This window comes from Choloepus didactylus, chromosome 3 (genome assembly GCF_015220235.1).
Source record: "Choloepus didactylus isolate mChoDid1 chromosome 3, mChoDid1.pri, whole genome shotgun sequence".
Lineage (NCBI taxonomy): Eukaryota > Metazoa > Chordata > Mammalia > Pilosa > Megalonychidae > Choloepus > Choloepus didactylus.
This window is the reverse complement of record NC_051309.1, coordinates 130,524,757-130,541,342: the sequence shown is the minus strand read 5'-3', so window position 1 is coordinate 130,541,342 and position 16,586 is coordinate 130,524,757. Positions and strand designations below refer to the sequence as shown.

At 34.3% G+C, this 16,586-nt stretch overlaps 1 protein-coding gene across 3 annotated transcripts in view; it reads right to left on the bottom strand.

The window, feature by feature from the left end:
- USP53 (ubiquitin specific peptidase 53) overlaps nt 1-16,586 on the bottom strand; it is an 80,665-nt gene that overhangs the window by 28,034 nt on the left and 36,045 nt on the right. For all 3 annotated transcript variants that reach the window (XM_037830558.1, XM_037830556.1, XM_037830559.1), the window contains 5 exons: nt 15,812-15,917; nt 15,211-15,357; nt 14,298-14,447; nt 1,893-2,055; nt 1,285-1,437 (listed from right to left, as the gene is read on the bottom strand). In XM_037830558.1, the coding sequence (XP_037686486.1) occupies nt 1,285-1,437; nt 1,893-2,055; nt 14,298-14,447; nt 15,211-15,357; nt 15,812-15,917 (719 nt within the window). The remainder of the gene's footprint in view (nt 1-1,284; nt 1,438-1,892; nt 2,056-14,297; nt 14,448-15,210; nt 15,358-15,811; nt 15,918-16,586) is intronic.

The following is a 16,586-nucleotide window of genomic DNA, read 5'->3' as shown; positions in this document are numbered from 1 at the left end:
AAAGAAATCATTCTTTCAATGATGCAATTCATGTTTCAAATTGCTTAATAAAAGTACAGATTGAAACATAAAATTTTAAGGCTTTATATATTAAAAATAAAACAGACTAAAATAAAGTGAAGTCACTTTTATTCTTAACTAAAAGCTAAACATGATTTATCCTGACACTGGATATGTGTGTTATCTTGAAAACTTCATGTCTAGTCTCTAAAGCAAGTGTTAAGGAAAAAAGTGACTTGCCATTAAAGTAATAAGAGCTATTGGTAACAGTGGTCACTATGTATTAACTCATTTAATGCTCTGAGGTAGGTACAATTACTGTATTTCAGATGAGGAAACTGAGGCCTAGAGAAGTTAAAAATTTGTCAAAGTTCACATAGCTTATAAGTGATGGAACCAGGATTAAGAACACAAGAGTCTGGTTCAGTTCCCAAGTTTATGGTTCTTAAACACATACACTGAGTTTCTGGGCTTAAAAGTAGGTGTCTTTGGAAAACACAACGTATGTTAATTGAAAGCTATAAACAATCAGGGAAAAGGGTATAGTTTAAGAGGGTTTTTTTTTTTTTCATTAAGAGTTTTTAAAGCTTTAATTATAGTTCTTTGTTCATAATAATTCTGGACATTACCACCCTTTATTTAAATGGGTTAATTTTATGGTCAAACAGATTCCACTAATAAGTTTCAAAGTTGTTTAAAACTCACACTGAACATTTACACAATTAGAGTTTTATGTATTTCTAAACCATAGCTATACACAGTACTATAATGTCTCATTTTGGATCCAAGGCATAGGTCTTGGCTTGTGAAAATTAATGTCATGGAATGCAATAACAAGAAAGAGTTGCATAAAAATGAGGTAAAGACAAAATTATGGCTGTAACAACTTTGAGGTAATGTTGCATCCACTAACTGTAAATTTAATTTTGGTATATAAACCAAAGTATTAATTCATGTGTTTCTTCTCCAAGTTGATATTATCTCCTTGAAGGAAAGGCCACATTGTAGCTTCCCTTGGTAACTGTCCAGATTGCCTTGGGTGTACCATAGGTCTAAGTAAATGCAGAAACTCAAACCCTGGATGAATCAAATTTTTCAGAGGAAACTAAAGCTTTCAGAGAAATGCATACACCGAAAGACGGAATTTTGTATTACCTACTTGTTATTTTCTCTTCACAGCCAAGGAACGCTAGTTAAACAGGAATTACAGATTTATTAAGTGAAGAAAGGGGGAAACTTAATTTATCAGTGACAACGTAAAAGTGACAATTTAAACACACATACCTGGTCCTCTACTTCCACATGTCTGAACATGGCTCCTATTAAATGATGAAATATTATCTGTTTGAAATTTCTGACTTTCTCTCTGCTTTGCTTGATCACCAAATCCATTTTCTTTTAAGTTATCAGACTTGTAAATTGAGGGCTTTTCACATCCTTAAAAAGACAAACAGGAATGTATTATCCCCTTCCTCTTCCTACCAGAAGTGATGTTTCAATCATCTTTTCAGACATTTTTAATACTCTAGTCAAAATTGCTTAAGGATCTCTCTTAAGGATTTCTATCTGGTTCATAATGCATCCAACCTACTTTGGACTTTTCCGGTCTCTTAAAATAATTTAAATCTCAACATATACTGCTAGAAATACTAAGCAACCAAGAATCCCTATTCTATGCTTGTGTGTCCATAATCATGGGATATTCCTGATTGTGGGATATTCCTGGAAGTGCTTCTTTTCTAAAGATTAACTCAAAGGACTAGAATTTTACTGAACTCTACTTCTCTGAAATTAAAATTTGAAATTATCCTTGACACTTATTTTATATATAATATATTAGCCTTAGTACAACTGTAGATAATAAAAAACACTAAAAAAAAAAAAAGAATTACCCATATTTTCTGCAACAGATTTATAATTTGACCAGTGGATGACCTGTCTGAGTGCATCTTCAGTAGAAACTGCTGTGCCATCTGGGTTTGCATAAAACAAAAGCAGTGGCTGGAAGTGGCATCGGATGCACTTGGAGACCACCTCTTTCCATCTAGCTCCAACCTAAAAGATAAGAAATTTTCAGAACCACAATGAATAAAAATAAAACCCTCTAATCAATGTTACATGACTCTGAATACATCTGTATATTAAAAAATGTTAGACATTCTGATGCTAGCAGTTGAACTGTCCATCATTTTAAATAATTCATTTCATTTTATTTAGTGATTAGTTTAAATAAAAATCTTTTAAAATTACCATTAAAAAATTGATAGGAAAAACTTATAAACTCTATGTCAACAGATTATCAAATTTAAAAAAGGTTTTCATATAATATACATGGTTGGTTGATTTTTGACAAAGGTTTCAAGGCAATTCAATGGGGAAAGATAAAAAATCCTATTAAATAAATGGTGCTGGAACAACTCGACATACATATGAAGAAAAAAAAAAGAACTTTAACTCCATTACACACAAAACACAAAAATTAACTCAATGGATCACATAAAAACTAACAAGCTTATAAGAAAACAAAGGATTTTTTGGATAGGACACCAAAAATACAAACTATAGAAGAAAAACCTGATGAAATGAACTTTCATCAAAGGTAACAACATCTGCTCTTCGAAAGGCACCATTAAGAAAATGGAAAAAACAAGCCACAAACATCTAATTAAGAACTCGTATACAGAATAAAGTATTCCTACAACTCAATAAGAAGATAACCAAACTTTAAAAAATGGCAAAACATATGAACCCACTTTACCAAAGAAAATATAATGGCCAATAGCACTTGATAAAATGCCCAACACATTATAAATCATAAGGAAAATGCAAACTAAAACCAAAATGAGATATCATTATACATCTACTAGACAGGCAAAAATGGAAAAGATTACCAATATGAAATGTTTGTGAGCATGTGGAACAACTGGAACTGTCATACACTGTGGTGGGAATGTAAATTGATGTAACCACTTCGGAAATCAGTTTGGCAGTTTCTTTTAAAGGTTACCATACACTTATGATACAACCCAGAAATTCTACTTCTGGGTGTTTATCTAAGAGGAATGGAAAAAGTACGCCCACACAAAGATTTCTGCTCGACTGTTCATTCCTCAACAAGGGAATGGATAAACAAACTGGTGTATAGCCATAAAACGGAACATAGCAATAGAAATGAAGCATTGATAACATACAACCACATATAAGAATTTTAAAGACAAAAAGCTAAGCAAAGGAAGCCAAATGAAGAGGAGTACATACAATGAAACCATTTATTAAGTATTGAGTAATTCTAGCAAATTCAGAATATAAATACCAGATTTTAAAACTTCTTTTCAGGTTTATCAAAGTATAATTTAAATGAAATAAAATTATCCTATTATAGTGACAAGTTTTGACAAGTATACACAGTCATGTAACCCTCATTCCAAAATTTCCTCTGTACCACTTTCTATTCCTGGCAACTCCTGACTGATTTTCTGTCACTTTGGTTTTTCCTCTTCTAGAATTTCATATAAATATAATCATAGTATGTAGGTTTTATGTTTCATGTCTTTCAGCTAGCACAATGCTTTTGAGATCTGTCCACATATTAGCCATTCTACCAGGTGTGTAATGGAATCTCATTGAGATTTCACTTGTGACTAATGTGTTGAACATCATTTTATTTGCCTATTAGCTTTTCATATATTTACTTTGGTGAACTGTTTCAAATCTTTTGCCCATTTTTAAATTGGATTGTTTGCCTTTTTAATATTGAGTTATGAGGGCGGGGCAAGATGGCGGAGTGGTGAGGTGTAGATTTTAGTTACTCCTCCAGGGCAGTAGGTAGAAAGCCAGGAACTGCGTGGACTGGATAGCGGAGAGCAGTTTGATTTCGTGCATACTTCATACAACACTCATGAACACGTGGAACAGCTGAGATCAGCGAAATCTGTAAGTTCTCGCAGCCAGGGGACCCGTGCCCCTAGCTGCCAGGCTCAGTCCCGTGGGAGGAGGGGCCATTGGTGCTGGGAACGAGAAGGGAGAACTGCAGTTGTGGCTCTTATTGAAAACACAGACTGCTGATCCAAACTCCAAACATAGACAGACTGAGAACAGACACCGCAGAATCCAGGAGCAGTCAGCCTGGTGGAGAGGAGATAGGGCTAACAAAAACAGCAAAAAAAAAAACACCCAAAAATAAAAACAGAGACTTTTTGGAATTCTGGTGAACATAGAATGGAGAAGGGCAGGGCTCAAACAGAGTCAGGCTCATATGCAAATCCAGAGGGTGGGTTTCCTTGTCTGAAGAGCCAGTTTCTCTGCTTTCTTGATTGTTCCTTAATGGCCCTGATCTCCTTGTCTCTTAGCATTTCAATAGCCCAACAGATCTGCAAGGAGGGCCCTACTTTTTTTTTCTCTTTTTCTAAAACAATTACTCTAAGAAGCCCATAACAGAAAGCCTCAAAGACTTACAATTTGGGCCCAGAAAAGAGCAGAGCTAAGAGAACTCTAAGACATAAAACAGTAAGTTCAATGGCTGAGAATATTTGCTAAACACCACAACTTCCCACGAAAAGGTGGGCATCCCCTTATAGCCACCTTCCCGGAGGGCTGGGAACCCTCCTGCCCGGCACCAGCGCCACAACCCAGAGCTGCCCCAAACAACCCAGTGTGACAGGAAGTATTTCCAACAACACATGCACACACCACAATATGGGCCTGGACAATAGCCTTTCCTGCACCCGCAAATAATTGTCCCGGAGCTGGAAAGGCGGAGCTGTATGAAAAGTGGGAAATTAACATCCCATTCAGCCATCCTTTTAGCAGAATTGGAACACCCCTACACAGCCCTGCAGCCCAGAACCTCCCTTGGGGGATGGCGCTCACCTGTGACATAGCACAGTCATCCCTCAGCAGAGGACCTGAGTGCACGGCTTGGAAGAGGCACCCACTCGCAAGTCCCAGGGACCATACACCAATACCAAGGACTTGTGGGTCAGTGGCAGAGACAAACTGTGACAAGACTGAACTGAAGGATTAGACTATTGCAACAGCTTTAAATCTCCAGGAACACCTGGGAGATTGATTATTAAAGCTGCCCCCCCCTCAACTGCTCAGACACACACCCCATATGCAGGGCGGATTATACCAACTACACACACAAGCTTGGTGCACCAATTGGACCCCACAACACTCACAACCCCAGTCACCACAAAGACAAAGCAGGGAGAACTGGCTTGAGGGGAACAGGTAGCTCGCGGACACCACCTGCTGGTTAGTTAGAGAAAGTGTACTCCACGATGCTGTAGATCTAACAAATTAGAGATAAGGGTTTGAATCAGACTACATATCCTAAAAGAACTCTATCAAGTTAAGCAAATGCCAGGAGGCCAAAAACAACAGAAAATTTTAAAGCATATGAAAAAACTAGATAATATGGATAACTCAAGCCCAAACACCCAAATCAAAAGATCAGAGGCGACACAGTACTCGGAGCAATTAACCAAAGAACTAAAAATGAACAATGAGACCATGGCACAGGATATAAGGGACATGAAGAAGACCCTAGAAGAGCATAAAGAAGAAATTGCAAGAGTAAATAAAAAAAAGACGACCTTATGGAAATAAAAGAAACTGCTGGACAAATTAAAAAGATCCTGGAAACTCATAGTACAAAACTAGAGGACGCTGAACAGCAAATCAGTGACCCAGAGGACGACAGAATGGAAACTGAAAGAACAAAAGAAAGAAAGGAGAAAAAATCGAAACGGAACTCAGGGATATGATAGATAAAATAAAACACCCAAATATAAGACTCATTGGTGTTCCAGAAGGAGAAGAGAAGGGTAAAGGTCTAGAAAGAGTATTCAAAGAAATTGTTGGGGAAAATTTCCCAAATCTTCTAAACACCATAAATATACAAATCATAAATACCCAGTGAACTTCAAATAGAATAAATCGAAATAAACCCACTCCAGGATATATTCTGATCAGACTGTCAAATACTGAAGAGAAGGAGCAAGTTCTGAAAGCAGCAAGAGAAAAGCAATTCACCACATACAAAGGAAACAGCATAAGACTATGTAGTGTCTACTCAGTGGCCACCATGGAGGCGAGAAGGCAGTGGCATGACATATTTAAAATTCAGAGAGAGAAAAATTGCCAACCAAGAATTCTTTATCCAGCAAAACTCTCCTTCAAATTTGAAGGAGAGCTTAAATTTTCCACAAACAAATGCTGAGAGAATTTGCTAACAAGAGACCTGCCCTACTTGAGATACTAAAGAGAGCCCTACTGACAGAGAAACAAAGAAAGGAGAGAGAGAGATGGAGAAAGATTCAGTAATAAAGAGATTCAGTATGGGTATGTTAAAGGTCATTAAGAGAGAGAGGGAAAAAATATATCTGACAAACATAAGCCAAAGGATAAGATGGCTGATTCAAGAAATGCCTTCACAGTAATAACACTGAATGTAAATGGATTAAACTCCCCAATCAAAAGATATATATTGGCAGAATGGATCAAAAAAGGAACCATCGATATGCTGCATACAAGAGACTCATCTTAGACACAGGGACACAAAGAAATTGAAAGTGAAAGGATGGGAAAAAATATTTCATGCAAGCTACAGCCAAAAGAATGCAGGAGTAGCAATATTAATCTCAGATAAAATAGACTTTAAATACAAGGATGTTGGGAGAGACAAAGAAGGCTCCTACATACTAATAAAAGGGGCAAATCAACAAGAAGAAATAACAATCATAAATGTTTATGCAAGTAATCAAATTTATTTGTAAAGGGTAGATGCCTTGAATTCCTAAAAACACTCTAAAGAAGAAAAACAAAGTGGGAGGACTTACACTCCCTGATTTTGAAGCTTATGATAAAGCCAGAGTAGTCAAAACAGCATGGTACTGGCACAAGGACAGACACATTCATCTATGGAATCAAATTGAGAATTCAGAGATAGATCTCCAGATCTACAGCCGACTGATCTTTGATAAGGCCCCCAAAGCCACTGAACTGGGACGTAACAGTCTTTTCAACAAATGGGGCTGGGAGAGTTGGATATCCATATCCAAAAGAATGAAAGAGGACCCCTACCTCACACCCTACACAAAAATTTACTCAAAGTGCATCAAAGATCTCAATATAAAAGACAGTACCATAAAACTCCTAGAAGATAATGTAGGGAACCATCTTCAAAACTTTGTATTAGGTGGCCACTTCCTAGACTTTACACCCAAAGCACAAGCAACAAAAGAAAAAATAGATAAATGGGAACTCCTCAAGCTTAGAAGTTTCTGCACCTCAAAGGAATCTGTCAAAAAGGTGAAGAGGCAGCCAACTCAATGGGAAAAAATTTTTGGAAACCATGTATCTGACAAAAGACTGATATCTTGCATATATAAAGAAATCCTACAACTCAATGACAATAGTACAGACAGCCCAATTATAAAATGGGCAAAAGATATGAAAAGACAGTTCTCTGAAGAGGAAATGCAAATGGCCAAGAAACACATGAAAAAACGTTCGTCTTCACTAGCTATTAGAGAGATGCAAATTAAGACCACAATGAGATACCGTCTCACAACAATTAGAATGGCTGCCATTAAACAAACAGAAAATTACAAATGCTGGAGAGAATGTGGAGAAATTGGAACTTTTATTCATTGTTGGTGGGACTGTATAATGATTCAGCCACTCTGGAAGTCAGTCTGGCGGTTCCTTAGAAAACTAGATATAGAGTTACCCTTCAATCCAGTGATTGCAGTTCTCATTATATACCCAGAAGATCTGAAAGCAGTGACCTGAACAGATATCTGCACGCCAATGTTCATAGCAGCATTATTCACAATTGCCAAGAGATGGAAACAACCCAAATGTCCTTCAACAGGTGAGTGGATAAATAAAATGTGGTATATACACACGATGGAATACTACGCGGCTGTAAGAAGAACAATGTCGTGAAACATGTGACAACATGGATAAACCTTGAAGACATAATGATGAGCGAAATAAGCCAGGCACAAAAAGAGAAATATTATATGCTACCACTAAAGTGAACACTGCTGAACATTTGTTTGTAAAACAAATGTTTTATAATGTAGAATGTAGGGGAACTAGTGATAGACAGCAATTAAGGAAGGGGCAATGATAACCCAATAAGAACAGATAGCTACTGTGGGTAAATTTAACGTTCTGGGAATCCCCAGGAATGACTATGGTCTGTTAATTTCTGATGGGTATCGTAGGAACAAGTTCACAGAAATGTTGCTATGTTAGGTTATTTTCTTGGGGTAGGGTAGGAACATGTTGGAAGCAAAGTAGTTATCTTAGGTTAGTTGTCTTTTTCTAACTCTCTTGTTATGGATTGTTTGAAATGTTTCTTTTATTGTATGTTTTAAAAAAATTTTTTTTTATATAGTTGATTTAAAAAAAAAGAGTTAATTGAAAAAAAAAAAACAATGAAAAAATATGCAGGGCCCCCTTGAGCAGCTGGTGGAGAATGCAGGGGTGTTGGGCTTCCCCACCTCAATGGTTGCTTATGTGCTCACAGACATAGGGGACTGGTGGTTTGATGGGCTGAGCTCTCTACCACAGGACTTGCCTTTGGGAAGACTGTTGCTGCAAAAGGAGAGGCTAGGCCTCCCTATAATTGTGCCTAAGAGCCTCCTCCCGAATGCCTCTTTGTTGCTCAGATGTGGCCCTCTCTCTCTAGCTAAGTCAACTTGGCAGATGAAATCACTGCTCTCCCCACTACATGGGATCTGACACCCAAGGGAGTGAATCTCCCTGGCAACATGAAATATGACCCGGGGAGGAATCTAGACCCAGCATCGTGGGATGGAGAATATCTTCTTGACCAAAAGGGGGATGTGAAATGAAGTGAAATAAGCTTCAGTGGCAGAGAGAATCCAAAAGGAGCCAAGAGGTCACTCTGGTGGGCACTCTGATGCACAATATAGACAATCCTTTTTAGGTTCTAATGAATTGGAATAGCTAGCAGTAAACACCTGAAACTATCAAACTACAACCCAGAACCCATGAATCTTGAAGATGATTGTATAAAAATGTAGCTTATGAGGGGTGACAAATGTGATTGGGAAAGTCATATGAACCACACTCCCCTTTGCCCAGTTTATGGATGGATGAGTAGAAAAATGGGGGGTGGGGGGAAAGCACCCAGTTTTCTTTTTTACTTTAATTGTTCTTTTTCACTTTAATTTTTATTATTATTTTTGTGTGTGTGGTAATGAAAATGTCAAAAATTAATTTTGGTGATGAATGCACAATTATATAATGGTACTGTAAACAACTGAATGTATGCTTTGCTTTGTATGACTGCATCGTATGTGTATTTATTTCAAGAGAAATGAATTTAAAAAAATATTGAATTATAAGAGTTCTTTTCTATATAATGGATACAAGATTATCTCCCAGTCTATGACTTGCCTTTTCATTTTCTTAACAGTATGTTTTTGAAGAGGAAAAGTTTTAAATTTTGATGAAGTCTAATTTATCAATTAGTTTTATAATTCATGATTCATGCTTATTGAGGGCTCTAAGAAATCTCTGCCTAACTTAAGGTCATAAAGATTTTCTCCTGTTTCCTTCTAGCAGTTTTACAGCATTAGTTCTTATATTTAGTTCCATAATCCATTTTGAGTTAATTTCTGTGAACAATTAAGATAAGGATCAAAATTTACTTTTTTAACATTCAAATATCCAATTTTTCCAGCAACACTTATTGAAAAGACTATTCTTTCCTTATTGAATTACCATGGTACCTTTGTCAAAAATATTTCTGGACTCTACTGTTTCATTGATGTTATATTATGTGTGTGTGTATCAGTATGTCAATACTGCACTGCCTTGATCATTATAGCTTAATAGTAATAGTGAAATCTTCCAACTTGATTCTTCCTTTTCAAAATTGTTTGCCTATTTTTAGATCCACTGCATTTCCATATCAAATTTAGAATCAGTTCATCAATTTCTATAAAAAGGACCACTGAGATTTGCACTGCAACTGTGTTGAATCCATAGGTCAAAACGAAGAGAAAAGCCATCTTAAAAAATTGAGTCTTCCAATCTATGGATATGGTATACACCTCTATTTATTTTTGTCTTCTGTAATTTCTCTCAACACCATTTTGTATGTTTCTGTGTACAGGTCATGCACAAATATACTTAAATATATTTCTAAATATTTCATGTTTTTAATATCATAAAGAGTATTTTAAAATTCCAATTTCCAATTGCTCTTGGCTAATAAATAGAAATAAAATTGATTTTTGCATACTGACCTTGTCTCTTGTGATCCTGTTAACCTCACTTATTAGCTCTAGTAGCTTTTTTGTTTTTTGCACATTTTTTTAGTATTTTCTACACGCTTATTGATTGTCTGACTTGTTTGTTGGTTTCCTAATTAATGGATTTCCACTTATCTTTTATTTCCTTTTTTTCTGACTTAAAAATGCAAATATTTCTGCTCATTCTGGGCAAATGATGCCTAATTACATTAACTTTCATTTAAATATATTACAAAGAGCTATTCATTAGCACCACTACCTACTGAGTTCAGTAACAGTTACGAAAACTTTCTAGTGTCTTGAGGCAGACAATAATTAGCTAATTGAAATTATTTTAGATCTTCCTGCCTTTCCTAATTTAAGCATCATGATGCCATAAATTTCTAAGTACTGTTTTAGCTTCATCCTACAAAATGAAAATGTTTTCCTTTTCATTATATTCAAACCATTTTTAATTTGCCATTTTATGTCTTATATGGCCACTGGTTATGTAAAAGTATGTTGCTTGATTTCCAAATATTTGGGCATTTTCCAGATCATTCTGTAATTTCTAGGTTAATTTTGTGTCATCAGAATCCTTTGACATTTTTTGAGACTTCTTCTGTGGCTTATAACATGGTCTATCTTGAACATTCCAAGTGAACTTGAGAAAGTTGAGTATTCTGATGTCATGTGTAGTATTCAGTGGTTGCTAGTTAGATCAAGTTGGTTGATGATACTGTTCAAGATTTTCATATCTACTTGTTCTGTCATTTACTAAGAGGCGAGTATTAAAATATCTCACTATAATTATGGATTTGCCTACTTCTCCCTTGTTTATCACATTTTGTTTTATGTATTTTGAAATTGTTATTAGGCACATACAGAGTTAGGATTGTTATATCTTCTTGATGAACTAACCCTTTTATCGTTATGTAAGGTCCCTCTTTACCCCTAGTAATAGTCCTTGTTCTGAAACCTACTTTACTATTAATATAGCCACTCAAGCTCTATTTTCATTAGCATTGATATGGTGTCTTTTCTTTCACCCTTTTTATTTTAATCTTTGCCTTTATATTTAAAATGGGTTTCTTACATGCACATGGTTAGGCTTTGCTTTTTGACCTAATGAGACACTGTCTACCCTTAAAATAGAGAATTTAGATATTTATATTTAATTATTGATAGCATGGATTTAACCCTACCATTCTGCTAATTTGTTTTCTATTTATCCCCCTTATTATTTTATCCTGTTTTTCTTTTGTCCTACCCTCTTTTGGATTAATCATGTATTGTTTAGTATTCTATTTTATTCCCACTATGGGCTTATTAGCTACACCTGTTTTACATATATTATTTATATTTATATGCATATAAAATATATATTCAAAATAACATGTTAAGTATGTATTATATACATTTTACATACTACTTCATGTATAGCTTAACAACTTATAATAGTAAACTTCTATTTACTCTTTCCAGTCTTTCCTCCACTGTTTCATATATTTTGATTTTATGTTATAAAACCCCACAGTAGGATTTTTTTTTTACATTAAACAATTATTTTTAAAAGATTTAAAAATGTGAAAAAAATATTTTATATTAATCCATATGTTTACCATTTCCTTCACTGTTCTTGCCTAATGGAGACCCAATTTCCATCTGGTGTAATTTCCTTCTGCCTTGAAGAAATTCCTTTCTTACAGTGCAAGTCTGCTGGCTATGAATTCTCTGAACTTTTTTGTACTTTTTCTTAAAGATATTTTTGCTGAATATAAAATTCTACGCTGACATTTTTTATTCAGTACTTTGAAGCTATTATTTATTGTTTTCTGGTTTAAATTGTTTCTGATGAGATGTCTGCTTGATTTTTTTATTACTGATTTTCAGCATTTTTATGACGATGAGCCCTAATGTGGTTTTCTTTATGTTTAGTGTGGTTTTCTTTTTGTTTCTTCTGCTTGGAATTCATTGAAGTTCTGAGATCTGTGGTTTTATTTTTCATCAAATTTTGAAAAATTTGGGGCCATTATTTCTTCAATTGTTTTGCCCCTCCCCATTTTCTAGGACTCCAGTTACATGTGTCTCAGACTGCCTGATATCCTACAGGTCACTAATCTTCTGTTCACTTTTTAAAGAACTTTTTCCTAGTTGTGCTTTATTTTACATAGTTTCTTTTATTATACCTTCAATTTCACTGGCTTTTACTTTTGCAGTCCTAATCTGCTGTTAATACAGATTTTTCATTTTTAATATTGTATTTTTCATATCTAGAAAATTTTCATATTTTCTATTTAGATCTTTTTTTACATCTTCTATTTCTCTCCTTATGATGTTCATGTTTTCCTTTACATTCTTGAGCATAAGAAGTATGTACCTATATTAGCAGTGGAGACATCCTTGACTAATATTTCTATCTCTGGTCATTTCAGGTCTATTTTTATTGATGAATTTTTCTCCTTGTCATGGGTCATATTTTTCTATTTCTTTGCTTAACTGGTAATCTTTATTGAGTGACATTTTGAAATGACATATTGAAATTTTATTGAATTTTACTTTTTTGGGCACTGAATTTCGTTGTATTCCTTTAAAAAGTGTTGCACTTTGTTCTGGCATGTGGTTATGTGTGGTCAGTTTGATCCTAACAGCACTTGGTTTTGAGTTTTGTTATGGCAGGTCCAGAACAATCCTTGTCTAGGAATAATTTAGCCCCATTATTAAGGTGGTAGTTTTCTGGGGACTTTACCTGATGCCCTGTGCATTACAAGGTCTCTCTACTCTTGCTGGTGGGAATGCAAACTATTCCTAGCACTGTATGAGCTTCAGAAACTGTGTGGCTTTCTGTTTTCCAGTGTTCTTTCCCCTGCCCTGTGCAGGTTCACCTCACATATGTGCAGATCACTATTCAGCCAAAGATCCAAGAGATCCCCTCTGCTAGTCTCCAGAACTCTCCTTCTGTGCAGTCTCCTTTCTGGTATTTTGTCTTGCAAATTTCAGCCATCTTGGCCTCGCTGAACTCTAGTTTCTGTCCCTAGAACTCAGTAAGACCACTGGGCTTTGTCTGGGCTCTCCTTCCCTGAATTATAATCTTGAAACTACCTCTAGGCTTGGGTAAGTGTAGGGTTCATCACCTTTGTTTCCCCTGTGTTCAAATGCCTGTTGTCCTATGTCTAAAAAAGAGTTGTTTCATATATTTTGTTTGGTTTTCTAGTTTTTTACAGTGGGAAAGCAATTTCTACAGCAGTTAATCCTTCATGGACAGAATTACAAGTCCACTAGATGCCAAATATTTAAAATTTTATTGACATAGTAAATAGTAGTCCTAAAAAATGACTCCTTGTTATATATTAAAATGAAAATCAATTGAATTCTGCATCATTTGCTCTTAACAAATTATATTTTTCAATCAGTTTACTGCTTAATAATAGGATACTCAGAGTCAATATAACTTGAAAACACTATAATCAAGATCAATTGTTTTCAAGTCTGTTATGTCTGAATCCCCTGCAGAACTTTTTAAAAATTCAGATACCCTGTCCCTACTCCACTGAATCAAGAATATGCTTTCTGAATCAATACATACTTTTTAAAAAGTTCCATAGTTGATTCTGATACACATTATTATTCACTAGTTTTGAGGTAATACTATAATGTTTGAGTAAATCAACTATTTACCCAAAGATATAGATTTATCTACTTCACACACAAAATTGTCACACAAAAAACTGAAAATGACCATCATAATAAAAATAAAAGCAAGCAGGTTTTAGTCAGTAATTATACAAAGCTACTGTGAACAATACAAAAAGAAATGCATACAGCAGCTATGTACAATCATATGTATTTGTATATTAACAGTTATTAGCCACCTTTTTATTATCGTGGAGGTGGACTATTTTAAAAGTTGACTTCAAAATAAGCCAAATTTCAAGAATAACTTAATCATATTATTATATTATTTATTCCTAAAAAGTAAATATTTCAACAATTATTCCAGTTAGTAAAAATGTCACTTACTTCTTTCACATTTGCATCATCAAAAAATACCCATTTGGAACTCTTGGTATGAAAAGCAAAGGCACAATAATGTCGGCTGGTGTAGCAGATCATACCAACAAGGTGAAGTTCACTATTTTTGGCATTTTCATCCGTAACCCTGTAAAAAAGCTGTTTAGAAAATTAATAATGTATATTTAATATTGTATTTCTAAAAAATAACAATAAATTGAAAAATCATGTATTTGACTCATTATGAAAATATTTCTTATGCTTACTGCCCCAATCTGATATTAGTACTGAAAATACAACTGGCATTGCAACTAACAGTATTAATACTTCAGTCTGTAACAAACATTAAGTCCAATGGAAAGAATTCACTACATAATTTAGTTCAAGTCTCTAGTAACTCAAAATTGACTCTTTATATAAACAAACTCAAAATGTGAGATAAATCACACACTTTCTGAAAATTCTTGACTGAATCATATATCTGAACATACATTAATCATATTATCTAAAATATAAAATTAGCTTGATTATAACATAATTCAATTCAAAATATATTGAGAGTAACAATCAAGCATATCAAGAAATCAGTGCTGCAGATGACTTTTAAATCTAAAATCTTTCCAGATTAATGCTATTATATTTATAATCATGATCCTATGTGTGTGTACATATATCATCATTTTGGGGTGAAAGAAGGAAAAAGCATGACACAGCATAGTTTATAACTGAAAACCATTCCTACTCTACACAAGAATGTCATTCTGGTTAAATTTACTTTTATCACAATTACACCTGACTATCATTGTTTTGTTTAGAAAGAAAATTTAGTTTTGAAAAACAAAACTAAGTGTATCATAATACATGAGAATGTTTTAGAGGAATTTAAAAGTAAAAGAGGAAAGAATAAAAACGGTTGAGATACCCCAGGAAGATAAAGATGTGTTGCTAGATTCCGAACAACATCTTCAGTCAAGTCAGAATGTTCAGAATCCCAGACTAAACCAATTGTGACAATCTCTGGGCAATTCATTAAAACACGGCGAATTTTTATTTTTTGGCCACAGTTACTCTAAAGAAAAATACAAAAGGCAAGTTTTGAAATGATCAGAACAGATATACTATACCAGGCAAAAACTTACACAGTTTACATTATGCAATTACAAATCTTAACACACATCTGCAATTTATTCCCTCAGTATGCTAGAAAGGGACTTGTAACAAACTATTTGTGCTAACTTTTAACTAAATAAAAAATAGAAACAAACTCTCTTTAGTCAAATGATAAATTTCAGAACTATAAAAAATTAAATCAACATAGGCTATCTCAAACCCTTCACAAAGATAAAAATTAAAAGTACTGAGATAAATGGATTACATGGTATAGTTATCTAACATAATATTGAAAAAATACAATCTTAAAATTAAATCCATACACTGTATATAGAATTAGTATTTACACGGCAATTTCTGAATGTCTGTTTTTGGATTGACAAACATACTTATACATGATAATTTATACTCACAGGGCATTTCCTGTAGTCATCAGTTGTATTTGCTGTTTGCAGTAGTTCTGCAAACATTTCAGGCCTAAAGCGTTCATGCCTTTCCATCAGTCTTTCAACTTCATTGCTATGAAAGAGAAAACAGTCCTAAATTTTGCCTAAGAACTCAGATCTAATAAATTACACATGAAAACTACTAACTTATTCCAGGTATATATCACTTTTTCTATCTCAAATCATGATGGTGTCTGAAAAAAATAGCCATAAAATAAGTTTTCATAAAGTAAAATATGAAATTTGGCAAATTTATACTGAAAAAAATGTAGACTGAGAATGTAATAAAATAGAAGAAATTATACTTTTGTTTAAGACATCATGTCAAGACTCAGATGCTCTGAAGATAGTTCTCTAAGTTAAATGTTTCTTTTTAAATAGTCCTTAGAAAGTAGGGGATTGAGTTTAAACTGGCTTAATAAGAACAACAATAAAATTATAGGAAAGGCTCCCTCTCTGACCTAAAGTTCCCAGAAACAAAATTATCATTACCAGCAAGCAGAAAAAGTTGTGCTAATTAAATGCAGAAGGCACAACCAAAGTCTTCTACCTAGGCTTGTAACTTTTCTTCCTATTGTGAATGGTAATCATTTCTTTAATGGCTAGGCAGGGCTTTTAATAAACTATAGGATCGCTGGGCCACTTTTTATTCAATCTCCTTTAAAGTCACATTTTTACATATCAAGGTATTATGTACCTTTAAAAAACCATTTAAACATCTTCAAAAATAAATTTAATGTAA